At 47.9% G+C, this 27798-nt stretch overlaps 1 protein-coding gene across 1 annotated transcript in view; it reads left to right on the forward strand.

Annotated features, from left to right (window-relative positions):
- Nucleotides 1-5645: 5645 nt before the first annotated feature.
- Nucleotides 5646-27798, forward strand: part of CMTM7 (CKLF like MARVEL transmembrane domain containing 7) — a 69690-nt gene continuing 47537 nt past the window's right edge. The window contains exon 1 of the mRNA XM_075587032.1: nucleotides 5646-6032. Within this exon, the coding sequence (XP_075443147.1) occupies nucleotides 5904-6032 (129 nt within the window). The 5' untranslated portion in view covers nucleotides 5646-5903. The remainder of the gene's footprint in view (nucleotides 6033-27798) is intronic.

Below are 27798 nucleotides of genomic sequence, written 5' to 3' on the forward strand. Positions count from 1 at the left end.
GAGGGGGGGTGAGAGAGGATGAGGGGAGGGGGGTGAGAGAGGATGAGGGGAGGGGGGTGAGAGAGGATGAGGGGAGGGGGGGTGAGAGAGGATGAGGGGAGGGGGGTGAGAGAGGATGAGGGGAGGGGGGTGAGAGAGGATGAGGGGAGGGGGGTGAGAGAGGATGAGGGGGAGGTGAGAGAGGATGAGGGGGAGGTGAGAGAGGATGAGGGGGGGTGAGAGAGGATGAGGGGGGGGTGAGAGAGGATGAGGGGGGGGTGAGAGAGGATGAGGGAAGGGGGGGTGAGACAGGATGAGGGGAGGGGGGTGAGAGAGGATGAGGGGAGGGGGGGTGAGAGAGGATGAGGGGGGGTGAGAGAGGATGAGGGGGGGTGAGAGAGGATGAGGGGAGGGGGGGTGAGAGAGGATGAGGGGAGGGGGGGTGAGAGAATGAGGGGAGGGGGGGTGAGAGAGGATGAGGGGATGGGGGTGAGAGGATGAGGGGATGGGGGGTGAGAGAGGATGAGGGGAGGGGGGGTGAGAGAGGATGAGGGGAGGGGGGGTGAGAGAGGGGGAGGGGGGGTGAGAGAGGATGAGGGGATGGGGGGTGAGAGAGGATGAGGGGGGTTGAGAGAGGATGAGGGGAGGGGGGGTGAGAAAGGATGAGGGGATGGGGGGTGAGAGAGGATGAGGGGGGTGAGAGAGGATGAGGGGAGGGGGGGTGAGAAAGGATGAGGGGACGGGGGGTGAGAAAGGATGAGGGGACGGGGGGTGAGAGAGGATGAGGGGACGGGGGGGTGAGAGAGGATGAGGGGGGGTGAGAGGATTAGGGGGGGTGAGAGGATGAGGGGATGGGGGGTGAGAGAGGATGAGGGGAGGGGGGGTGAGGGAGGATGAGGGGAGGGGGGGTGAGGGAGGATGAGGGGAGGGGGGGTGAAAGAGGATGAGGGGATGGGGGGTGAGAGAGGATGAGGGGATGGGGGGTGAGAGAGGATGAGGGGGGGGGGTGAGAAAGGATGAGGGGACGGGGGGGTGAGAGAGGATGAGGGGACGGGGGGGTGAGAGAGGATGAGGGGACGGGGGGTGAGAGAGGATGAGGGGACGGGGGTGAGAGAGGATGAGGGGGGGTGAGAGGATGAGGGGAGGGGGGGTGAGAGGATGAGGGGAGGGGGGTGAGAGAGGATGAGGGGAGAGAGGATAAGGGGAGGGGAGAGAGGATGAGGGGAGGGGGGTGAGAGAGGATGAGGGGAGGGGGGTGAGAGAGGATGAGGGGGTGAGAGAGGATGGGGGGTGGTGAGAGAGGATGAGGGGGGGTGAGAGAGGATGAGGGGGGTGAGAGAGGATGAGGGGGGGTGAGAGAGGATGAGGGGGGGTGAGAGAGGATGAGGGGAGGGGGGTGAGAGAGGATGAGGGGAGGGGGGTGAGAGAGGATGAAGGGAGGGGGGTGAGAGAGGATGAGGGGAGGGGGGTGAGAGAGGATGCGGGGAGGGGGGGTGAGAGAGGATGCGGGGAGGGGGGTGAGAGAGGATGCGGGGAGGGGGGTGAGAGAGGATGCGGGGAGGGGGGGTGAGAGGATGCGGGGAGGGGGGGTGAGAGAGGATGCGGGGAGGGGGGGTGAGAGAGGATGCGGGGAGGGGGGGTGAGAGAGGATGCGGGGAGGGGGGGTGAGAGAGGATGCGGGGAGGGGGGGTGAGAGAGGATGCGGGGAGGGGGGGTGAGAGAGGATGCGGGGAGGGGGGGTGAGAGAGGATGCGGGGAGGGGGGGTGAGAGAGGATGCGGGGAGGGGGGGTGAGAGAGGATGCGGGGAGGGGGGGTGAGAGAGGACGAGTGGAGGGGGGGTTAGAGAGGATGAGGGGAGGGGGACATACGCAAATAAAAATGGCTCTACCCTCATACACACAGAACAGGATGCTCAGCACAGGCAGAATAAATGTTTAGCACACAAAACTCAGCAGACAGAACAAGTTTCCGCACAGTCAGCACACCCCCCGGTGCAATTACACAGTGGGTGAGTGGGTGAGTGAGTGAGTGAGTGAGTGAGCAGCACTGCTGCTGTGTGTGAGCCCACCTCGGGCGGAGCTGTTGCAGGGTCAGTGCCTCCCCATACAGAAGGGGAAGTTCCTGTAGCATCATCTCATTATTACCTCACTCGCACCCGCTAATCCAGCGACCCCATCTACTCCAGAGCTGGGACTGGAGGCCAAAAGGAACTAGACTTTTTCATCTACAGAGCCGACCTGAGCCAGGGGCAGCAGCCATCATGTCTCGCAATGTGACGGTCATCCGGACAACCACCAGCAGCAGCAACATCCCCCCCCAGCCAAGCCCGGGGCCGCTGGACACCGGCTACATCAGATCCTGCTCGGGTATACTGAAGATTGCACAGATGGTAAGGGTTAAAAACTTATTTAAAAAAAAAAAAAAAGTGTCAGTTTAAAGAAACTCCAGGAACCGAACCCGTGACCCACCCGTATTGAAATCAATGGAGTTTGGTATCATTCCTAGATTCTTTGCCGTAGTCGTCCTGTGTAGGGAAGGGTTGGCAGATCTGATTTATTTGCTGATGAGAAACAGTTATTTTTAGATAAGTGAATAAATAATAATAATAATAATAAGTCTGTGATAGGGAACCCGGCCCCGGTGTATGTGAGGGGCCCAGCCCCTGTGTGTGTGAGGGGCCCAGCCCCTGTGTGTGTGAGGGGCCCAGCCCCGGTGTATGTGAGGGGCCCAGCCCCGGTGTATGTGAGTGTGTCTGTACTTGTACTGTTTTGTCCTTGTGTGTTTTTTCTGTGGGGCTGAGAGAGGGTAAGGTGAGCGAATGAGGGGAGGGGGGTGAGGTGAGAGGATGAAGGGAGGGGAGGTGAGAGGATGAAGGGAGGGGGGGTGAGAGAGGATGAGGGGAGGGGGGGTGAGAGAGGATGAGGGGAGGGGGGGTGAGAGAGGATGAGGGGAGGGGGGGTGAGAGAGGATGAGGGGAGGGGGGGTGAGAGAGGATGAGGGGAGGGGGCTGAGAGAGGATGAGGGGAGGGGGGGTGAGAGAGGATGAGGGGAGAGGGGGTGAGAGAGGATGAGGGGAGGGGGGGTGAGAGAGGATGAGGGGAGGGGGGGTGAGAGAGGATGAGGGGAGGGGGGGTGAGAGAGGATGAGGGGAGGGGGGGTGAGAGAGGATGAGGGGAGGGGGGGGTGAGAGAGGATGAGGGGAGGGGGGGTGAGAGAGGAAGAGGGGAGGGGGGGTGAGAGGATGAGGGGAGGGAGGGTGAGAGAGGACGAGGGGAGGGGGGGTGAGAGAGGATGATGGGAGGGGGGGTGAGAGAGGATGAGGGGAGGGGGGGTGAGAGAGGATGAGGGGAGGGGGTGAGAGAGGATGAGGGGAGGGGGGTGAGAGAGGATGAGGGGAGGGGGGTGAGAGAGGATGAGGGGAGGGGGGGTGAGAGAGGATGAGGGGAGGGGGGTGAGAGAGGATGAGGGGAGGGGGGGTGAGAGAGAATGAGGGGAGGGGGGTGAGAGGATGAGGGGAGGGGGGGGTGAGAGAGGATGAGGGGAGGGGGGGTGAGAGAGGATGAGGGGAGGGGGGGTGAGAGAGGATGAGGGGAGGGGGGTGAGAGGATGAGGGGAGGGGGGGTGAGAGAGGATGAGGGGAGGGGGTGTGAGAGAGGATGAGGGGAGGGGGGGTGAGAGAGAATGAGGGGAGGGGGGGTGAGAGAGGATGAGGGGAGGGGGGTGAGAGAGGATGAGGGGAGGGGGGTGAGAGAGGATGAGGGGAGGGGGGTGAGAGAGGATGAGGGGAGGGGGGTGAGAGAGGATGAGGGGAGGGGGGGTGAGAGAGGATGAGGGGAGGGGGGTGAGAGAGGATGAGGGGAGGGGGGTGAGAGAGGATGAGGGGAGGGGGGGTGAGAGAGGATGAGGGGAGGGGGGGTGAGAGAGGATGAGGGGAGGGGGGTAAGAGAGGATGAGGGGAGGGGGGTGAGAGAGGATGAGGGGAGGGGGGGGTGAGAGAGGATGAGGGGAGGGGGGTGAGAGAGGATGAGGGGAGGGGGGTGAGAGAGGATGAGGGGAGGGGGGTGAGAGAGGATGAGGGGAGGGGGGTGAGAGAGGATGAGGGGAGGGGGGGTGAGAGAGGATGAGGGGGAGGTGAGAGAGGATGAGGGGGGGGTGAGAGAGGATGAGGGGGGGGTGAGAGAGGATGAGGGGGGGGGTGAGAGAGGATGAGGGAAGGGGGGGTGAGAGAGGATGAGGGGAGGGGGGGTGAGAGAGGATGAGGGGAGGGGGGGTGAGAGAGGATGAGGGGAGGGGGGGTGAGAGAGGATGAGGGGGGGTGAGAGAGGATGAGGGGAGGGGGGGTGAGAGAGGATGAGGGGGGGGGGGGTGAGAGAATGAGGGGGGGGGGTGAGAGAGGATGAGGGGATGGGGGTGAGAGGATGAGGGGATGGGGGGTGTGAGGAGGATGAGGGGAGGGGGGGTGAGAGAGGATGAGGGGAGGGGGGTGAGAGAGGGGGAGGGGGGGTGAGAGAGGATGAGGGGATGGGGGGTGAGAGAGGATGAGGGGGGTTGAGAGAGGATGAGGGGAGGGGCGGTGAGAAAGGATGAGGGGATGGGGGGTGAGAGAGGATGAGGGGGGTGAGAGAGGATGAGGGGAGGGGGGGTGAGAAAGGATGAGGGGACGGGGGGGTGAGAAAGGATGAGGGGACGGGGGGTGAGAGAGGATGAGGGGACGGGGGGGTGAGAGAGGATGAGGGGGGGTGAGAGGATTAGGGGGGGTGAGAGGATGAGGGGATGGGGGGTGAGAGAGGATGAGGGGAGGGGGGGTGAGGGAGGATGAGGGGAGGGGGGGTGAGGGAGGATGAGGGGAGGGGGGGGTGAAAGAGGATGAGGGGATGGGGGGTGAGAGAGGATGAGGGGGGGGTGAGAGAGGATGAGGGGGGGGGGTGAGAAGGATGAGGGGACGGGGGGTGAGAGAGGATGAGGGGACGGGGGGTGAGAGAGGATGAGGGGACGGGGGTGAGAGAGGATGAGGGGAGGGGGGTGAGAGAGGATGAGGGGAGGGGGGTGAGAGAGGATGAGGGGAGGGGGGTGAGAGAGGATGAGGGGGTGAGAGAGGATGGGGGGTGGTGAGAGAGGATGAGGGGGGGTGAGAGAGGATGAGGGGGGTGAGAGAGGATGAGGGGGGGTGAGAGAGGATGAGGGGGGGTGAGAGAGGATGAGGGGAGGGGGGTGAGAGAGGATGAGGGGAGGGGGGTGAGAGAGGATGAAGGGAGGGGGGTGAGAGAGGATGAGGGGAGGGGGGTGAGAGAGGATGCGGGGAGGGGGGGTGAGAGAGGATGTGGGGAGGGGGGTGAGAGAGGATGCGGGGAGGGGGGTGAGAGAGGATGCGGGGAGGGGGGTGAGAGAGGATGCGGGGAGGGGGGGTGAGAGAGGATGCGGGGAGGGGGGGTGAGAGAGGATGCGGGGAGGGGGGGTGAGAGAGGATGAGTGGAGGGGGGGTTAGAGAGGATGAGTGGAGGGGGGGTTAGAGAGGATGAGGGGAGGGGGACATACGCAAATAAAAATGGCTCTACCCTCATACACACATAACAGGATGCTCAGCACAGGCAGAATAAATGTTTAGCACACAAAACTCAGCAGACAGAACAAGTTTCCGCACAGTCAGCACACCCCCCGGTGCAATTACACAGTGGGTGAGTGGGTGAGTGAGTGAGTGAGTGAGCAGCACTGCTGCTGTGTGTGAGCCCACCTCGGGCGGAGCTGTTGCAGGGTCAGTGCCTCCCCATACAGAAGGGGAAGTTCCTGTAGCATCATCTCATTATTACCTCACTCGCACCCGCTAATCCAGCGACCCCATCTACTCCAGAGCTGGGACTGGAGGCCAAAAGGAACTAGACTTTTTCATCTACAGAGCCGACCTGAGCCAGGGGCAGCAGCCATCATGTCTCGCAATGTGACGGTCATCCGGACAACCACCAGCAGCAGCAACATCCCCCCCCAGCCAAGCCCGGGGCCGCTGGACACCGGCTACATCAGATCCTGCTCGGGTATACTGAAGATTGCACAGATGGTAAGGGTTAAAAACTTATTTAAAAAAAAAAAAAAGTGTCAGTTTAAAGAAACTCCAGGAACCGAACCCGTGACCCACCCGTATTGAAATCAATGGAGTTTGGTATCATTCCTAGATTCTTTGCCGTAGTCGTCCTGTGTAGGGAAGGGTTGGCAGATCTGATTTATTTGCTGATGAGAAACAGTTATTTTTAGATAAGTGAATAAATAATAATAATAATAATAAGTCTGTGATAGGGAATGGAACCCGGCCCCGGTGTATGTGAGGGGCCCAGCCCCTGTGTAGTGTGAGGGGCCCGGCCCCGGTGTGTGTGAGGGGCCCGGCCCCGGTGTGTGTGAGGGGCCCGGCCCCGGTGTGTGTGAGGGGCCCGGCCCCGGTGTGTGTGAGGGGCCCGGCCCCGGTGTGTGTGAGGGGCCCGGCCCCGGTGTGTGTGAGGGGCCCGGCCCCGGTGTGTGTGAGGGGCCCGGCCCCGGTGTGTGTGAGGGGCCCAGCCCCGGTGTGTGTGAGGGGCCCAGCCCCGGTGTGTGTGAGGGGCCCAGCCCCGGTGTATGTGAGGGGCCCAGCCCCGGTGTATGTGAGGGGCCCAGCCCCGGTGTATGTGAGGGGCCCAGCCCCGGTGTATGTGAGGGGCCCAGCCCCGGTGTATGTGAGGGGCCCAGCCCCGGTGTATGTGAGGGGCCCAGCCCCGGTGTGTGTGAGGGGCCCAGCCCCGGTGTATGTGAGGGGCCCAGCCCCTGGGAGCAGGGAGGTTCTCACGCGCTCAGTGCTGTGGGTTCCCAGGGCTTCCTTTTGCACACTGTGTGCTTGACTCGCTGTTCCTGCCACACACAAAACATCCCACAAGATAAAGTAAATGCAGACAGTACAGATTCACCAAAAATACAAGTTATTTATATGCGAGAGGGCAGAGTTGTTGTAGTGAATAATCACTACATTTGGGAATGTGTTTGTGGAGAAATCTTGGTTTGGTTAGTTGGGGGCTGGAGGTTGAGTCAAATGTCTGCTGTGGGGGATGTGAGCAGAGGGGAAGAAGTGAGGCTGAAAGGGGGAAAATGCAGCCCTGGCTGCTTCCTCCTACACACTGACACACACTGACTGACACACACACACACACTCACTGAGCTACATGTTAACTGTAGCTGACAAGAGCTCACATGGGTGCGGTGACTAAGATAATGACAACTGAATGCAATGTTTCCGATTTGGAATTAATGTAATTGCAATGAAATATAGGAAATGCTGTTAATAGGTGTGTTTGAGAGTGTGGGCTGTTAGAAGTAATAGAAATCAGACTTGAGTATATCAATTCTGTTGAGTGTTTTCCTTTCTGCCCATGGTACAGTACAAGTACAGTATTGTATAGAAGTGTTCTTGTAATGGACATTGCCGTAGGAATGATGGTGTGGGACGCTGATACATAACCATTATAGCTGACCACCTTTTAAATGTGCAGTCCAATTTAGGACCAAAGTGAACTAATGACAGTGATAGGTTTATTAGTTTTAACCTTACAATTTTTTATTTTTTTTACACACAACTATTTTCAAATATGTTTTAAAGTCTATGCTGGGATTGGTAATGTTTGTCAACATTGCAGCCTGAAGTTTAGGGTATTTTAGTGCCCATATCTCTGCCTAACCTAGTCCCTATTGAGGCCCCTTTCCTAACTGGGTAATTTGTTGGGATGTCTTTTTATATACATCTGATTACCTTATAATTAGGGTGGAGCAAACACGATTGACCGCCTGTCAAAGTATATGTTGTCAATCAAACAAATATTTTCAAACATTTAAAGATAAATGATAACTACTTCTACTTTACCTTGTTTTAATGTTTTGTGCATGTCAGTGTCATTATTTCACCTACAGTTTGTTTATTTTTTAAAGTAAAACAGATGGTTATTTACAGTATATAAAGAATGGTTTCCTTCACTATTTCTCTTTATATTTGTTCTCCCCCTCTCCCCCTCTCCCCCTCTCCCCCTCTCCCCCTCTCCCCCTCTCCCCCTCTCCCCCTCTCCCCCTCTCCCCCTCTCCCCCTCTCCCCCTCTCCCCCTCTCCCCCTCTCCCCCTCTCCCCCTCTCCCCCTCTCCCCCTCTCCCCCTCTCCCCCCTCTCCCCTCATTTTGCAGTCTCGTTGAGAGAATTGATAACATTCACAAACTTTCATCTGTTTTACGTCACATGAAGATAATGCAGCCACATATTATCAGAACATTGAAGGGGTGGCCCATTTAGATTCAAGCTGAACTAATAACAATAATAAGTGTAATGTGTCACCCATTAAGCCCTGATTAATCCATGGGATGCGTTCCTAAAGTTTGAATTTGCTGTGTGGACTTTGAGAGTGGGGTTATCGTTTAACTTGTTTCCTCCACCCCAGTGATAATATGATCATATTAATACAAAACCCCTCTCTTTAAAGGAATAATTCGTGTTTTTTTTAATTTTTTATTACTGTTTTTTTAACATAGAATTGAAGCAGGGGGTCTCCGGAGCTGAACCCCGTTAATTTCCGTTCCGGGCCCCCTGCTTCCCGAGATACTTAACTCTGTGAGGGTAAGTGTGAGTTTGGCGAGCAGCGAGGCACCCATAGTAAAAACAGATAGTACTAAAAAAAACTTCTAAAGACTAACCCAATTGGCGCAGAAAGGAAGTAGCAGATAAGATAATAGTACAGACAGAGCAAGAAGCCTGACATAAAATGGGGGAGCCTGAATTAATAGTTGCAAGGGAGCAGTATGATATCGTAGGCATTACTGAAACATGGTGGCATGAAACTAATGTGCAGTTAATTTAAATGGTTATTCCCTTTTTCGGAAGGACCGAGCAAATAAAAGAGGAGGTGGGGTATGTTTTATATGTTAAACCAGATCTGTGAGATTGAGGAAGCTAAAATATTTTTGCAAATGGAGAAGGCATCAAAACTAGGTCATGTTTGCATAATGGGTGATTTTTATTATCCAGACAGACTGGGTCAATGAGACTAGCATTACAACTAAAGGAAACAGGTTTTGGGGGTACATGACCCAAATTATTGAGGAACCAATCAGGAGAGGGGCAATACTGGATTTGATAATATCAAACAATGTAGAAGTAATAGCAAATATTCAAGTCCTGGAACATTTGGGTAACAGTGATCATAACATGGTCTCATTTGAAATAAATTATCAAAAAACAGATTACTTGGGTTCAACAAAGACCTTAAACTTTGTAAAGGCAGATTTTAATAAACTGAGGACTAATCTACAAGTAATACATTGAGATTATGTTTTTGCAGGGAAAAATGTATAATATAAATGGGCAGTCTTTAAAACATTGTTAGAAAAGCACACATCAGTGTATACCCTTGGGTAATAAGTATAAAATAAATAAGTCAAAATCAATGTGGATTAATAAACAGGTAGGGGAGGAAAAGAAGAGGCAGGCGTTTAGATTCTTGAAGTCAGAAGGGACAGAGGCATCATATCAGAATTATAAGGAATGTAACAAAAATTGCAAAAGGGCAATCAAATTCGCAAAAATGGATAATGAAAAAAGGATTGTAATAGAAAGTAAGGTCAACCCTAAAAAGTTCTTTACCTTAATAACAAAAAAATGTGAAAAGAAAATATAGGACCCTTTCAGTGCGAGATGGGCAGGCAGATTATTGGAGATAAGGAAAAAGTAGAGGTATTAAACAAATTATTTGCCTCTGTGTTTACCAGGGAAGAATCAATTTCAATTGTAGTGCCACGGGGGAAGCCACAACCTCTATATTACGAACAATTGGTTAACTGAGGAAGTAGTTCATAGGCGGCTTCATAAAATGTTAGTAAATAAGGCACCTGGCCCTGATGGCATACATCCATGAGTTCTTAAGGAGTTAAGCTCAGTAATAGCCAAACCATCACATTTAATATTCAAGGACTCCATTTCCACAGGCTCAGTACCACAAGATTGGCGTAAAGCAGATGTGGTGCCTATATTTAAAAAGGGAGCTAGATCACAACCTGGGAATTGCAGACCTATAAGCCTGACTTCAATAGTGTGGAAGCTACTGTACTTGAAGGTTTAATAAGGGATAATATTCAGGAATACCTAATGGGAAAACTAAATTATTAGTAATAGTCAGAATGAATTTATGAAGGATAGATCTTGCCAAACTAACCTTTTTAGTTTCTTTGAGAAGGTAAGTAGGAATTTAGACCAGGGTAATGCAGTTGATGTGGTCTACTTAGATTTTGCAAAGGCTTTTGATACGGTTCCACACGAGGTTTGTGTACAAAATAAAGCAAATTGAACAAAGTAAAAATTATATGTACCTGGATTGAAAACTGGTTGAAGGCTAGACAACAAAGGGTTGTCATAAATTGAACTTTTTCAGGTTGGGCTAAAGTGGTGAGTGGAGTACCTCCAGGGATTGGTACTGGGACCCCTTCTTTTTAACTTGTTTATTAATGACCTTGAGGTTGGCATAGAGAGCAAAGTCTCCATCTTTGCTGATGACACTAAATTGTGTAAGGTAATAGAATCAGAGCAGGATGTAATTTCATTCCAGAAGGACTTGGAGAGACTGGAAACGTGGGCAGGTAAATGGCAGATGACGTTTAATACAGATAAATATAAGGTTATGCATTTGGGAAGAAAGAATAAACAGGCGACTTACAAATTAAATGGGGATAAATTGGGGGAATCCTTGATGGAGAAGGATTTAGGAGTGTTTGTAAAAGCAGGCTTAGCAATAGTGCCCAAAAGTCATGCAGTAGCTGCAAAGGCAAACAAGATCTTATCTTGCATCAAACGGGCAATGGATGGAAGGGAAGTAAACAATTATGCCCCTTTATAAAGCATTGGTGAGGCCACACCTCGAGTATGGAGTATAGTTTTGGGCACCACTCCTTAGAAAAGACATTATGGAACTAGAGAGTGCAGAGAAGAGTCACCAAATTAATAAAGGGGATGGACAATCTAACTTGTGAGGAGAGGCTAGACAAATTAGATGTATTTACATTAGAAAAGAGGCATCTAAGAGGAGATATGATATCTATACAGTAGGGCCCCGCTCATACGGCGGGTTCCGTTCCATGGCGCCAGCGAAAAGCGTAACCGGCGATTTGCAGTGTTTCCTGCCCTGCTGCGCTGTGGTGGACGCTGCAGGGACAAGAGACGCCCCACAATGGGTCCGGGCCCGGTGCGAGGGAGGGCCGCTGCACCGACAGCAACTCCTGCTCAAGAAAATTGAGAGCAGGAGTCGCGACGGAGCGCTTGGCCATGCCCCCCGGCGGTTCAGCCAATGAGGACGAACCTGCCGGGTGACGTCACGGCCGCGCCCCCCATCACTCCACCGTCACACCCCCGCGTCTTTCCCCCCGCAGCTCTCTGCAGACTGGGGGGCTCGGCTGCACGCGCTGCCTGCCTCGCAGACGTGCTGCAGCGCAGGCAGCGGGGCCTCAGCCATAGGCTATAATAGAATATAAAACATAGGGGAATATTCTAGTAGATTCGATAAGTGACTTATCGAAGTTTTGGGTAGTTCTCGAGCGAGTTTGCATGTTTAGCTAATCAGAATGCTCCGATAATATGGCAAACTCGCTCGAGAAGTGCTTCTTCCTGATCGATAGCTCCCCGCACATTACAAACCATGCGGGAGCTAAAAAATGGGCTCAAACTCGCATTTTTTGAGAAATCGAGCTATTCAGATACAGGTAGGTCCGAGATGCACATCGCAGCTGCAACTCACAGATTCTGATATGGCGAGATGGGATCCACGATATGACTCAGAAGAAAAAATTATTTTTACTACATCGAATTGAAGCCGGGTGTCTCCGGAGCTGACACGTATTAATACCAGCTCCGGAGACCCCCTGCTGCCATCCTATGTAATAAAAATAAATTTACAGGCAGCTTCATTACCATAGCGGCTAACCGCTAAGGTAATGTAGGGGTTATTGGCGGTAGAGAGGGTGGGTGAAATGGGTAGTTGCCCCAAGGTGGGTGTTTAGGCCTACCGAGACGGTTGCTGGAGGACTTAACCCTTAATTACCATAGTGGTTACTACCGCTAAGGTAATGAAGGGGTTAACACCTCCCGCAAACCACCCAGTAGGCATAAACAACCACCCTGGGGCAACTACCCTCTTCACCCACCCCCTTTACCCCCAACAAACCAGGTACTCTAATTTAACCCCTTCATTGCCTTAGCGGCTAGCCGCTAAGGTAATGAAGCTTATTTTATTTTAATTATACAGTATCGAAGCAGGAGGACTCTGGAGCTGAACCGTATTAATTTCAGCCTCGGACACCCCCTGCTTCCCGATGTACAGGCCCCGGTATGGGGTGCCGGTATGTCCGCAAAGTTTAAATCTCCCTGTCACGTGACCGGGACATTTAAACAATGCAGGGAGATACTGTCACCGCATACCCGAGCCTGTAAGGGCTGTTATATACAGGATGCGGCCGAGCGTTCCTATGCGAAAGCGCGTGCACGTGCCGCATGCATTTCCTGTATATAGTGCCGGGAGCTGCAGGTAATGTATATATGTGTGTGTGTGTATGTATGTGTGAGTATATGCGTGTGCATGGGTTGTGTGAGTGAAAGGACGTGCTCGATAAGATTTTTTTTTTAATGAAAAAAAAAACTTTAATAAATATTTTTTTTTTAACTTCTGCAATCATTCACACACACACACACACACACACACACACACACACACACACACACACACACACACACACACACACACACACACACACACACACATCCATATACACACACACACACACACACACACACATCCATATACACACACACACACACACACACACATCCATACACACACACACACACACACACACACACACACACACACATCCATATACACACACATCCACGCATACATGCATACATACATACATTTGAGCGCAGGCAGCGGCGCGAAAAGATGAATTTCCTCATCTTTGCCGCTGTCTGGCAGCTCCCCTCTCCCTGTCTTGCGCGAGCGCGCGGCCCTTCTATAGAAAGCCTGACTAACGTTAGCCAACTAAAAATCCGTGCGCACGGCGCAGCTCGTGCCCGGCACTATAGAACGTGCCTAACTCGGGAAGCAGGGGATCTCCGAGGCTGAAATTAATGCGGTTCAGCTCTGGAGACCCCCTGCTTCAATACTGTGTTATTAAAATAAAAGTCCGCGATTATAGTGACAGCGATGGTGCGCAGGCGCGGTGCGAACAACACACCTCTTCTCTATGAGGCCGCCCATAGACGATGAAGCGCGACCGCAATTCTCGAGAAGACAATTTTGTCTTTGTCACGCGATGTGCGGGTTCAGCCAATGAGTGCGAACTTCTCACGGGACGTCACAGCCGCACCTCCCCATCGCCTCGGACCTCAGTGCAGGTTTCACACGCGTGACATCATGCGCTGTGTCGCATGCGCGGCCACTATAATCACGGCCTAAGAGCTGTGCAGGCAGATCGCAGCAGCAGAACTTAAAAAAGACTGAGATAAAGGCACTGCTATCCCGAGCAGTTTGGCATTTTCCTACCTCACGGTATATGACTTGCGATAATTCTTTTTGAATACCGACCGTGATCACACAAATGTCAGACCGTGATGTGGGGTCATGCCAAACTGTTCGATTTGGCAGTGATAACTTTAAAGCTACTAGAGTAGGCCTCACAACCTTTGATTCAATAGTGGTAAAAAAAAAAAGAAACAAACATACGTAACGTTCTAAACAACATAAGAAAAAGCGAATCCCAAGAGGCAGAACTCGCAGAAACTCCATACCGGGGCACTCAGGGTTGGTCAAAAGTATTACAACATTTATTATGTATATAACAATGGTCAGACAGACAAAACAAATGTAATGATATCACTTAAAAAAAAATTAATCTGAACCGTCTCCAAATCACTTAAGTAAAGTCAGTACTGGCAGCAGAAAGCTGTAAGATACCCAAAGATGTGTATATAATAATAGTCAGGCACACTGTGACAAAGACAAACACATCAGATCATTCTCAATGTGTTGAAACATCACAGTAATCCCTTATATCTTGGAGGGTTTAGATAATGACCTCTCCTAAACAAATGGATATCTGCCCAGCCGGCGAAATGGAGGAATTAATAACCTCTAGTCTCAGTGTGTTTAAATCTACATGAATAGATGAGCAAAGGTTTATACATTGTAAACCCTGGTGGAATCAAATGAAGTTCTGTCTATAACAAATAAATGCATTTCAAATCAGATCCTTAATCACTGTATAGCCCCCGTATCCCTCAGGGGATTGTCACATGCTGCGGCTTAGTCAATAGGGCGGCTGCATTTGCAATTAAGGCCTTTTCAATGCAAGGGAGCCTGCGCTGGCAGTTCTGAATAGTTCTGAATAGAGACAGTTATGGCTGCAGTTACATGTTGCTAGGCAACCAGTGAAGCTGTGAGAGATGACAGTTTAGACAGCTTTTAAAAAGAGTTAGCAGTTGGAGCTGGGAGCTGGGGGAGTTAGGGTGTGTGTGCAGGGAGCAGTAGTCCCTAGCACTAGGCCTAGTTACCCCCAGAGGTCCCAGATAAGTTACCATTCCCCAGTTTGTGGTTGCTTCAGGGACAGGCCCTACGTAAGGAGATCTGCCCCTTTAGCTATTTGGTTAAGTTAGGACACCCTCAGTGTCGAGCAGCCTGATTGCTGGGTCTGGGCTCAGACCCCTCAGTTACATAGAGACTATCTTCGTGAAGGCCAATCCAAGCAGTGACTGTGGCCTGCCGGCTAAAGGCGGATCCCCGTCAAGGTACAGACGGTGTGGAGCTGTGGTGATATTATCCGCGCTGGAAGTCACCCCACGCGTAGGAGGACATCACGCCGGATCAGACGGATCAAACCCAGTTGTATAGCGGTACCCGCGGGCTGGAGCCCCGGGCAGGTATCTATAAATAGTGCACCAACACGTCCAGGGATAGCGCTATCTCCATCACGTGTGGGTGGGTTTGGACTTAAGGTACTCTGGGGAATACTTATGTTGATGTGTGCACCCGGTGCACTTCTATGTGTACGGCTATATGCATTATTCTGTGTGGTACAGGTACCGAAGTTATTAGTATTAGCAATAGTAAACAGTTATTAGTATACACTGTGTGCGTGTCTTATTATTGTGGTTCCTCTAAGAGGACCATCCCACTCAGGTGGGAACCCTTACAGGTGGAGGCGCTGTGTACGACGAATCAGGTAACCCCAGGCTCCCAGTGGCGGAGGTTCAGGTCTTCTGTGAGCCTATCAGGTAACGCACCACACCAGGTAACATAAGTGTAGATTTCCCCACATGGTCCCCATCTGCGATAGGGGGGGGAAAGGTGTTACAACAGGGATAACGATCCCAAATACTGATGGTTTAGTAACTCATAGAAATATCTAAGAAATACCTAGATGGGCTATGGTAGGGCAGGATTATCCATATGATATTACTATGATAACACTTTTAGAGCTTGCTCATATGTATTAAGTCCCATATTCATACAGACCAGTCATGTAGATTTTTTTGAGTATCCTTGTGTCCTTATTCAGTGAGCCCAGCCTGCAAACACCCTATCTAAGAGAAGGCGGAGTAAAGTGCTGCCAATGGGTTAAATGAATAAACGCTGAGATGTACCGCAGGTACCGGCAACTCCCTGGAAATACCCCGCAATCCACAGGAGTATAGCGCGGGTCCAAAGTATTGAAAGGGAGTCCTCAGATACACCGAAGGTCTGCAGTATAACATAGAGGTCCCACTGGCAGGATCCCTTCCAGCATGAGCGGCACCACGGTAACACAGCTGACCGCTGATACGGTAACACAGCTGACCGCTGATACGGTAACACAGCTGACCGCTGATACGGTAACACAGCTGACCGCTGATACGGTAACACAACTGACCGCTGATACAGTAACACTGCTTACAGCTGATATAGGAACACAGCTAACTGCTAATATGGGAACACAGCTAACTGCTGATATAGGAACACAGCTGACTGCTAATATGGGAACACAGCTGACTGCTGATATGGGAACACAGCTGACCGCTGATATAGGAACACAGCTGACTGCTAATATGGGAACACAGCTGACCGCTGATATAGGAACACAGCTGACTGCTAATATGGGAACACAGCTGACTGCTAATATGGGAACACAGCTGACTGCTAATATGGGAACACAGCTGACTGCTAATATGGGAACACTGCTAACTGCTAATATGGGAACACAGCTGACTGCTAATATGGGAACACCGCTAACTGCTGATACAGTAACACTGCTGACCGCTAATATGGGAACACTGCTAACTGCTAATATGGGAACACAGCTAACTGCTGATACAGTAACACTGCTGACCGCTAATATGGGAACACAGCTGACTGCTAATATGGGAACACTGCTAACTGCTAATATGGGAACACCGCTAACTGCTGATACAGTAACACTGCTGACCGCTAATATGGGAACACAGCTGACTGCTAATATGGGAACACAGCTGACTGCTAATATGGGAACACAGCTAACTGCTAATATGGGAACACCGCTAACTGCTGATACAGTAACACTGCTGACCGCTAATATGGGAACACAGCTGACTGCTAATATGGGAACACCGCTAACTGCTGATACAGTAACACTGCTGACTGCTGATATAGGAACACAGCTGACTGCTGATATAGGAACACAGCTGACTGCTAATATGGGAACACAGCTGACTGCTAATATGGGAACACAGCTGACTGCTAATATGGGAACACAGCTGACCGCTGATACAGTAACACTACTGACCGCTGATATAGGAACACAGCTGACCGCTGATATAGGAACACAGCTGACTGCTGATACAGTAACACTGCTGATATAGGAACACAGCTGACTGCTGATACGGTAACACAGCTGACCGCTGATACGGTAACACAGTTGACTGCTGATATAGGAACACAGCTGACTGCTGATACAGTAACACTGCTGATATAGGAACACAGCTGACTGCTGATACAGTAACACTGCTGATATAGGAACACAGCTGACTGCTGATACAGTAACACTGCTGATATAGGAACACAGCTGACTGCTGATACGGGAATGTCACGGTAGCTTGTGACAGGCTGTAATTTACACCAAAAAAAAAAAAATATATATATATATATATATATATATATATATATATATATATATATATATATATATATATATATATATATATACCTGGCTTTGAACTGGGACGAGACTTAGATATGATAAAATATAATTTATTCCTTGATAAAAGTGAACACACAAAAAATGTACAAATAACAGCAAAATATAGACACTTACTTAAAAGATGAAAATAATGAACACAGTCCCATATGGACTGGCAGTTTCATACAGCAATCAGCCCAAGACATTGCATGGCATTTCTTCTCAGCAATCAAGATGGTAATCATTCAGATGATATGAGGAAACCATCTCAGCAAACGAAGACGAAGACTTTGCATGAAGACTAACAACAACCAAGGATATATGGGGAACAGCAGTTTATATACCTTTTGTCCCTCTATCCCTAACCTTAAGTACCTGTGATTGGTTTCCCATTATCTCCAGACAATCTTTGATGGGGGAACACATTTTAGGACAGGCCCCCCTGCTAGCTGGCACATGCGCAGTAGAACTCTGGGGTCTCATTTCTGTAACCCCCCATAGGCAAATGGAATGCCAGCCAGTCTACCCATCTGGACCTTTAGCAAGATAACCTTTGTTGAAAGGTGATAACTGGGACACTTGGGGACTGCTCTGGTTTGAGCCTCCTCCAACCTTAAATCATCAGGGAGGGTGACAAGACCCTTGGAACAACACTTAAATCCTAGATATTGGGTGCCTCTGGGGCCATCTGCTATCCTGGTGGACAAAGGAATTTCCTCTGGAACTTATCCATACCTTAAAATACAGTATTAAGCATAAAACATAAACGTATTAAAATATCCGGTTCTGTTGGGTCTGGCAGAACCAAACTTCCCAGTTCTCATTGCCAGAACTGGGACACCATATGGTCCAAAAAGCGACTTGCTATGACCTACGGAAGAGCTATAATCATTAAAGGACTATTAACCCTTGTGCTCCCGGATGGATTCTAGTGTGTGTGTGATGCAGACACTAATTAACCCAGACATTACAATGGGACAGGGGCACAGGGGAACATACATTTACATGTCATAACAAGGGTTAAATCACTTTTCTGGACCTCAGTCCAGTTAACCCCTTGTCTCCCTGGTGCGGTCAGGGGTGGCCAAATGGGGTGCAACCCCTTTAATACCGGGCCACCCCCTTTCTCCCTCTACAGGGAACACTGCTGACACAGGAATATTGCTGGCTGCTGATTTGGATAGACGGTCGTAGGAGGCGCCCAACACGGCGTTTCTCCCAGAAGGCTTAGTCAGGGGCGTGTCTGTGTACCGACAATCGATAGGCTTTATACCCTGAACGTGTGACTTGACTCAATCAGAAGGAGACACATGAAATTAATATAGAGAAATAAATTAGTAACACGAATATACTATCAGTATATCAATTGACCCACATGTATAGAACATATAACCTAGTATGTTAAAGGTCAAGGGACCCTAGGTCAGTCAATAATATAAAAGATGAGAAACTATGGTCCTCAGGGAGTCCCTTTGGGGCAACACTATCTAAATTGAAAATCTACCTACTCTCATGGCGTAACCGTTCAGCCTCTAATTTGCCTCCTCTACTATCCAATGAAACTTTCTCAATCCCCCAAGCCAGCAATCCTTTAGTTGAACCTGCGTATTTAGAGTAGAAATGCTTCGTAACGCTGGTTAGTTTTCTGGCCCTTGCCAAATCTTTACCAGCATAGCGGATGTTACAGGCATGTTCCAAGATGTGTACTTTGAGTTCCTTAGAGGTCATTCCTACATAAAGTAGATTACACAGGGATGTTAGTGCATATATTACCCCTTTTGTACGGCAATTGAAGAATTCCCTCGCTAAATGCTCTAGTCCTACTGCCGTTCATAAATGTTTTTTGCTTAGAGATGAACCCACAGCGCTTACAATTCCCACAAGGATATGTCCCCTTGTTAATGTTTTTAACGGCCACTGTTTTATCAAAATGGCAATGAACTAGTTGGTCTCGTAAGTTCATAGCCCTCCTGGCTGTCATCTGCACCCTCGGTCCAATAGAGTTGGCCAAACTCCTTTCACTTTGTATAATTACCCAGCGGCGTTGAATTACAGCTCTGATATCCTCCCAGTTTTGATTAAAGGTAGATATAAATCTTTCCGGTGAGGAGGAACAGATGTTAGAATCTTTTATTTTGGGGACTAGTAAATTATCTCTATCGCTGTGGTTCACTCGATAGAGTGCTCGCTTAAAGCATCGTCCCCTTTCTCTGAATAACGTTTCTTGTTCCTTAACTCGGTCGTTTAAGGGGATATAATTGGCCAACAGGAATACCCCTTTTTAACGGGCTTGGGTGACAGCTATTGAAGTGCAGTAAACTATTAGTAGCTGTACTCTTGCGAAACGCGTCTGTCTCTATCTTAAGACACATAACATACAGTAAGATAAAGGTAGAATGTTATCTTTATATAGCGCCACCCAGGTACATAGCGCTTCACAGCAGTAACACGTGTGACATAATAATATAACACTTAGTGGGAATAAGCGCTTCAGACAACAATACCCTTGGGAAAAGGAGTCCTTGTCCCCAAGAGCTTACAATCTAAGTGGTAAGTGGCGAGAACTTACAGAAACAGTAGGAAGGTGTTCTGTAAGTGTGTCTGCATGGGGTTAAGGTCGATGCATGAGATGTATAGTATCAGCTATTGAGCTGCTCATATGCTTCTTTAAAGAAGTGTATTTGATAGGTCTTAAAGGTGGAGAAAGAGGGTGCTAGTTGGCTATTGAAGGGAAGGGCATTCTAGAGGTCTGGGGCAGTGAGTGAGAGGTTTAAAGTGGAATGGGACACTTTGCCGCATCCGTTTGGCCACGACCAAAATGCCGTCCCGGGACACTTCACTTCTGCGCTCCTGTGCCCACTGCACGTCCCGACCGCCAGCTTCAACAACTGCATTTTTAAATGTACCGTGGGACATTTAAAGATGGCACACCGTATAAAAGTTAAAATGATGCAGAAAGCTAAGGAAGCTGGTGGTCTGGCGGTTCCGAGCATTATATCCTACTACAAAGCGGCACAATTGTGCCAAATCATGCAGTGGCATAGTGACCCGGGGCTCAGGAGGTGGGTGGCATTGGAGAGAGAGGTGTGCGCCCCGCTTGGGCTCAGGGATCTGATCTGGTACCCGAGGACACGGGTGAAGGATATACTCATTCCGCTGACCTCTGTGCTCAACTCACTCTCGGTCTGGGAGGCTTCTAAAGGTAATCGCTCTATAACCTCCAAACACACTCTGATGGCACCTTTATATGGCAACCCGGACTTTGCTCCTGGGCTGGCAGACAAAAGTTTCCCGCTGTGGCGGAAATTGGGGATTAGTCGATTGAAGGACCTGGAGGTTAAAGGCAAGATCAAATCCTTTGAACTATTACAGTCGGAAACGGACATACCTAACACTGATTTTATGAGGTACCTCCAGGTTCGGGCATTTTATAACGCACACCCGGTGAGACCACCGTTGACTAATTTCGAAAAGCTCTGCGTGCGCGGGGCGGACACGCGGGGACTGATCTCTGCCTTATACAGAGAGGTGGTAAATACTGACTCGGACAGGACAGTCAAACCCCGTTTCATGGTACAATGGGAGGAGGATCTTCAGGGCCAACTAGAGGACGAGGACTGGGCTGCGGTGTTCAAAGCCGCAGCTTCTAGCTCCATATGCACGACATTGAAGGAGAACTCATATAAGGTATTATTACGTTGGTATCTCACCCCAGTTAGATTAGCAAAATTCATTCGGGGTTCTTCCCCGCTCTGCCCCAGGCAGTGCGGGGAACAAGGGGATTTGGTACACATGCTGTGGTCTTGCCCGAAAATAGTGCCGGTCTGGACCCAGATCCGAGATTGGCTGCAGAGGATCTTCTTGGGGCTCAGAATTCAGCTGGACCCATGGCTATTTTTATTAGGTAAACCCACAAATGAGGTATCTAGATCGGGTAACAAGCTGATAGCACATTTTGCTACCGCTATGAGATGCGAGACCGCAGCACTGTGGAATCAGAATGCGATTCCTTCTATTGATAAAATCAGAAACAGAATTTGGTTCATTTGCAAAATGGAGAAGTTAACGAGTTTGGTTAACGATTCGGCCGATAAATTCGAAAAGGTCTGATCATTGTGGTTGGCCCAGACGGATATCCCGGGGATGAATGATGCCACAATTTGGCTCTAATAGATATAGGTGAGTTCTCCTTGGATGGAGGGCCGGGAGCTGGGACGGACGATCTGACAGTAGGGCTCCCCCAGGGATATAGCGTTATCGCGATACGAGGGACGCCGAGAAACAGATGTGAGCCGGAATCAGAGCCCCACGAGAAGTGGATAGGAGCAGAGCAACCGCAGTGGTAGTGCAGGACGCCTGAGAAACATGTGGAAAACGATTCTTCTACGCCGTTCCCCCATCCCTACCCCCTCCCCCCCCCCCCCCGCCAACCCGTCCCTTTCTCTTTTTCCCTAAATGTTGTGGGTCTGTCTTTGTCTTGTCCTGTGGTCCCCCCAAAGTACGTCCGTTCTTCGTAAGTTGTCCTAGTAAGTTTGGTGTATACCTGAATCATTTAACAATATCCTGTATTCTATTGTCTGTATGCACAAAAAACTAATAAAAACAAAGTTGAAAAAAAAAAAAAGATGGCACACCGGAGTGTCTTGTCTAGGCAGTGTGGCGGTCCACTTTTAAACACGCAGTGGTCGAGTCGGCCAGTCGGGTGCAGGAGTCGAGTGGGCGGTCGGGACATACTGATCTGGCTTGTCCGCTGCGCAGCGGACGGCAGTCTGGTGCAGGAGCTGCCATCGCGGCAAAGTATCCCGGTGGCGAAATGTCCAGGCGGCAAAGTGTCGGCGGCATGTTGGTCGTGGCCAAATGTCCTAGACTGGGTTTTAGGCGGGAGAGGGATTTAGATACAAAAGGGGGGAGTGGTTACAACAAGTTTAATATAAAGTTAGATTTCCTTGCAATGGGGAGGAGTAAGACAATGAGGTTTAAAAAGTTAGAATGAAAAAGGTGACAAGAAGAAGAGCAGCTAAGGCTTTTGTAAATTGGGTCAATAAAGGACATCATTTTTTTTATTTTTTATTCAGGTTTCTATTTTTAGGGTAAATAAAAAATAAAAGCAGTGCAGAGGCATTAAATCAAAACATAAACCAAGGAATATTGTCATTAAAAGAGTACAGTGGGATAAATACAGCGTTAAATTTTAGCTTTTCCAAATATATATCTCGTTACATAGCTTGTCTGTATTGCAGAGAATCACAGAGGATTATGGGAGTCTGGGTTAGAACTCCTCTTTTTTTTTTTTTTTTAAATGAATGGTCCCTGGCACCTTTTTCCAATCCTCCTCCTCCACTCACCCAGAACTCAGTAGCCTGGTAAACCATGATCCTGATCACATTAACACCTAGAGAACACCTTTCCTTGTGCTGCCAGTCCAACACAGATTACCAACTGTACCAGCACCACCTGTTTCCAGAGATGTCCCTCTGACTGGTTGAGCTACTGTACATACATGTAAATAGATATTATAGTAAATGCTAAAGTATGTATCTACTTATTAAAGTACCTTTGCAGCAAAAATGGGCAAAACCTGTAGCAGATTGCATGACCTATACCCATTTTACTTGGGGAAACACTAATGGTCAGCAATTTTGAGATGCCCCTCCCTTTGGGGATTTTAATTATATTTTAACCACACTGTAAATAATACACAAGTCTTTGTTGAAATAACATTTTATTATTTTCATAATACACATTATTTTTCCAGTCAGTGGTACACACTAGGTGTATTGGAACATCCTGTTCAAAAAGAATGACTAATTCTGATGAATTCATCATGTTTAAAATAACACTAAATGTGTACTTTGAGAGCAATGAAAGGGATCTAGTGTGAGAACTTTATCTCATACAACAAGTTGTTATATATTACCTACTGTACCAAGAACACCTGTTTCCAGAGATGTCCCTCTGACTGGTTGAGCTACTGTACATACATGTAAATAGATATTACAGTAAATGCTAAAGTATGTATCTACTTATTAAAGTACCTATGCAGCAAAAATGGGCAAAACCTGTAGCAGATTCATGAAGGTAAAAAATACTAATGCTGTAATGGTATTCCATTTCTTTAATAATCTGGCGTATTCATTATTGATCCATGTGTTTAGATATAATTTGCGTGAGTACTGATGATGATGTGGTAATTAGCAGCAAATTTGGCAGTGGGAGAAAAACAAAAAACCTGGGTCGTATTACCGCAGTTTTATGACCAAAGTCATCAATATGCCGGGACTTGATAACTGGCAGCAAAATGACAACTTTTGCCGTATTTAGTTATTTTTTACCAGTTCCGATATCGGCCACGGTAAAAAATGTGTTCTTTTTAATGGTACTGCATTGATTACTTACACCAATTTTTTTTGCCTATAGTACCGCATTTTGTTCTTATCGCTTTTTGATGACTCCAAGCCATTTTCTCTTTGCATTTTTAATCTGTTTTAAGAAGTGTATTTTGCTTGCTTAATCATGACGTAAAACATATTGAAATTCTACTTAGCAGCTTAACTAAATTGTGTCTAATTATTACAGCTAAAAGCTCAGTACATTGTGTAAAGATTTTATATGTATGTATATCTTTTTTTATATAGCGCCATCCATGTACATAGCGCTTCACCAAAGTAATACACAAGACATAATAATATAACACATAATGGGAACAAGTGCCTTAAGACAAAAAAGTAATACTAGAAAAAGGAGTCTGTGCCCCGAAGAGCTTAAAATCTAAATAGGGAGAACGTACAGAGACAGTAGGTAGGTGTTCTGGAAAGTGTGTCTGCAAAGGGTCAAGCTCAGTGCATATACCGTAAGATGTATAGTACCAGCCAGCAGAGCTACCCATATGCTTCATTTAAATAGGTATGTTTTAAGAAAGGTCATAAAAGTTGAGGGAATAGGGTGCTAATCGGATATTGAGGGGAAGGGCGTATATAGAGAGAAATTAGGGCTGAGATGTAAGGAGGGGCAGAAGTGTATAACTTTAGAAGTGAGGAGGGGGCTTTTGTAAGTGATGCAGGATTTAATAGGAAGCCAGGAGAGGGATTTCAGAGAGAGTAAAGTGATTCTAGTAACAGCGTTAAGGATAGATTGTAGGAGAGACAAGTGTGAGGCTGAAAGGCCGGACAGTAGAAGGTTACAATAGTCTCGAAGGGACAGAATGACGGCATGAGAATTAGTTTTAGCAGTAGAGACAGAAGAAAGAGCAAACATTTACAGTATAACGGAGGGAAAAAAAGACAGGTTTTAGTTACATGATATAATGAATTAATCTCTCTGTGGAGCAATACTTTCACTGCTTTTGTACAGAATAACTCTGAAGGTATGACTAATTGTTATATTTTACAATTTGTAGTACAATACAAGAGATGTTCCGATTATAATTTAAAACCTAATCACACTATACAGGCATACCCCGCATTAACGTACGCAATGGGACCGGAGCATGTATGTAAACCGAAAATGTACTTAAAGTGAAGCACTACCTTTTTCCCACTTATCGATGCATGTACTGTACTGCAATCGTCATATACGTGCATAACTGATGTAAATAACGCATTTGTAACAGGCTCTATAGTCTCCCCGCTTGCGCACAGCTTCGGTACAGGTAGGGAGCCGGTATTGCTGTTCAGGACGTGATGACAGGCGCATGCGCGAGCTGCCGTTTTCCTATTGGGCGACATGTACTTACTTGCGAGTGTACTTAAAGTGAGTGTCCTTAAAGCGGGGTATACATGTGTGCAATCAGTGAAGCAGTGACCCTATAATGGAGATGAAGCAATGCTCATTATCATTATTGGTTTTCTTTCTTTACCCATTTAGCTTTTTTATTCGTTTCATGAAATACAAACCTATTTTGCCACCTGGTGATTTTCCGTTTGGTACTTAATTACATTTTTGGGGGGTCATTTTGTGATTTTTGTTGTGTGCGGTGTAATGTTTGGTGTGTGTGGTGTGTGTTGTGGGGTTATTACCCCTTGGTTCTTGCAATAGGCACGGATTAATGTCCATATAGAAAGTAAAAAAAGAAACGAGGTGATAGGGTTCACCAGAAGGAAGCTGCAGCGTCATGTCCGGGTTCAGGTAATTAATGGGGGAAAGTTTATTTTTTTTTTTTTTTTTTTTTAAAGTGGTGTTGATTTTTGCTTTAAACATTGTTTCAATTTCACTGATCAAATCTTCACTTTACAAATCCTCCAATTGCAGACAAATCGTGATTTTAACGTACTTTTAAGTGGCTTTTTAAATATGGCCAAACATGGTCAGAAAATACTTTTATTTCAGTCCAAATTACTAATCTTCAGTTCAACCCACTGACTCTCTTCCGTATTAGCACCACATTTAGGTCTCATTTTTAACAAGCCCCCAAATAAAGAGGTCAGTGTTATATATTCGATTCTTTCTGCTCAAGGCTTCGGGCCTAAATATCAAAGTCTGTTACAGTACACATTTTCTTTTTTTTTTTTTATCAATTTTTTTATTGGGTACACACAGTAAGTACAGTACACATATGGGTGTCATGATCCCATGACCATATAGCTTTTGGCATACTGAAAGTGTCCGCATCTTTTTCTTTTTTCTGGGTGAAGGGGAGTAACTGGGGATAGATTGGCGGGGGAAGAGGATATACAGGGGTTTAGTGGAGGGGAGCAGTAGGGAAGGGGGGGTTGTCTTCCAGCAGACTCGGGTTCATCTTCTTCTCTTGGTTCCATGGAGGGGGGGGAAATGGGGGGGGGGTGCTTTCCTATCACATCCTTCCTTTCACATTTTCTAAAGTAACAAATGTATAAAAACAGACAAATTAATATTATTACAATTAGTTTCTTTGTTATTTTTTGTTTTTTTCAAAGATTAATTTTTTCTTCTTTTTTTTTTCTCGTTTACATTCTGTAGTTTCTATGGTAATTCCTGCCGGCCATTTTATTATATCTCTGTAACCCAGTTTTTCGGGGCTAGGTCTCACAGAAAATGGCAGAAAGATACCAAAAACAGGGCATTAAGAAGACAAGACCAGCAGTTTCAATAATCCACAAAAGAAACAAAACAAAAAAATCTATTGAGCAGATGTATCTCATATTTTTACTTTGATTAAACGACTATGTCAAACAATGCATGGGAAGTGTTTCATGCCTGTTAGCTGTGCACTGCAGTTATGTTAACAATGTACTGCATTTCCCTAGAAGTGAGAGCTGAATTATCTGTGTGTTGCTCTTTTGCTAAAATACTTCTTGCATATTATCTCCATTTCCTGCTGCTATTTAGCAGTCCTGTTTAATATGCCATCTGTGAGGCAGACAGGAGGTAGTGCTGCGGTATGCAATTAGCGATAGACACCCTTCCTCTCAAGCTCTCGTCCCGTCCTCGGACAAGTTATATATTATTTATTTATAAAATATTTTACCAGGAAGTAATACATTGAGAGTTACCTCTCGTTTTCAAGTATGTCCTGGGCATAGAGTTAAGACACATAATACATGTTTACAAATACAGTTACATAATGAGCAGGGTATACATTATATACAAGACATTGCATGCACAGTTAAAGAAAATATATATTATGGGCGTATGAAACAATTACAGACCAGATTAAAGTGTGAGACAGCCTTAGATTTGAAAGAACTTAAACTGGTGGTGGATGTGAGAGTCTCTGGTAGATTGTTCCAGTTTTGGGGTGCACGGTAAGAGAAGGAGGAACGGCCAGATACTTTGTTGAGCCTTGGGACCATGGACAGTCTTTTGGAGTCTGATCTCAGGTGATATATCTATCATTTGCTAGAATTGTCTCCGTTTTATAGGATTACGGTGATATCACTTGTCTAATCATTTGAAGGTGCGTTCAGACTTTGCAACATTGAAAGTGCTCAGACAGACATGTACCAGCGTCTCAAATGTGTCTCACATTCATGTAGAATTTAAAAGTGAAATCCACGTGAGCAATTTTTTATTTTGCCATTTTTTTTAATGCCATGCTTCGGGGACACCCTGCTTCCAGAGATACTTACCTCCGAAGTGGGTGCCGGTGTCTCCTGCAAGATTACAAGCACCCGAGTCACGTGGACCAATAGGAAGCCGCACCAGGTGACGTCACGGCTTCCTATTGGCCCGGGAGCTTTAGAAATCAGCCATAATGTGAACACTGGAGTTACTACCGGCACCTGCTATAGAGGCGAGTATCTCTGGAAGCAGGGGGTGCCCAGAGATGAAATTAATGGGGTCCAGCTCCGGAGACCCCCTGCTTCAATTCGGTGTTTAAAAAAAAAAAAATTCACAAAAAACACGTATAATACTGTATACATTCTTTTTACATTTAAGCTCCCCAAAAAAACTCCACTCCAATAGGAAAGGTGGAGAGTGCAATGCATGCTACTAGACTGATGGCAGAATGCGAGAAGTTATCAAACTGAACATTTTTAGGAGACTCAGAAAAAAAATGTAATTTGCTTAAATAAAGTATATGGTGTAGACCACACAAGAATAGAAAACACTCTTAGTATCAAAGGAAAAAACTCCTATAGTAGTGATGCAACAGGAACAAACGAAGGGACTCTTACTCCCTGAC

The sequence above is a fragment of the Ascaphus truei genome, chromosome 2, assembly GCF_040206685.1.
Source record: "Ascaphus truei isolate aAscTru1 chromosome 2, aAscTru1.hap1, whole genome shotgun sequence".
In the NCBI taxonomy this organism is placed as follows: domain Eukaryota; kingdom Metazoa; phylum Chordata; class Amphibia; order Anura; family Ascaphidae; genus Ascaphus; species Ascaphus truei.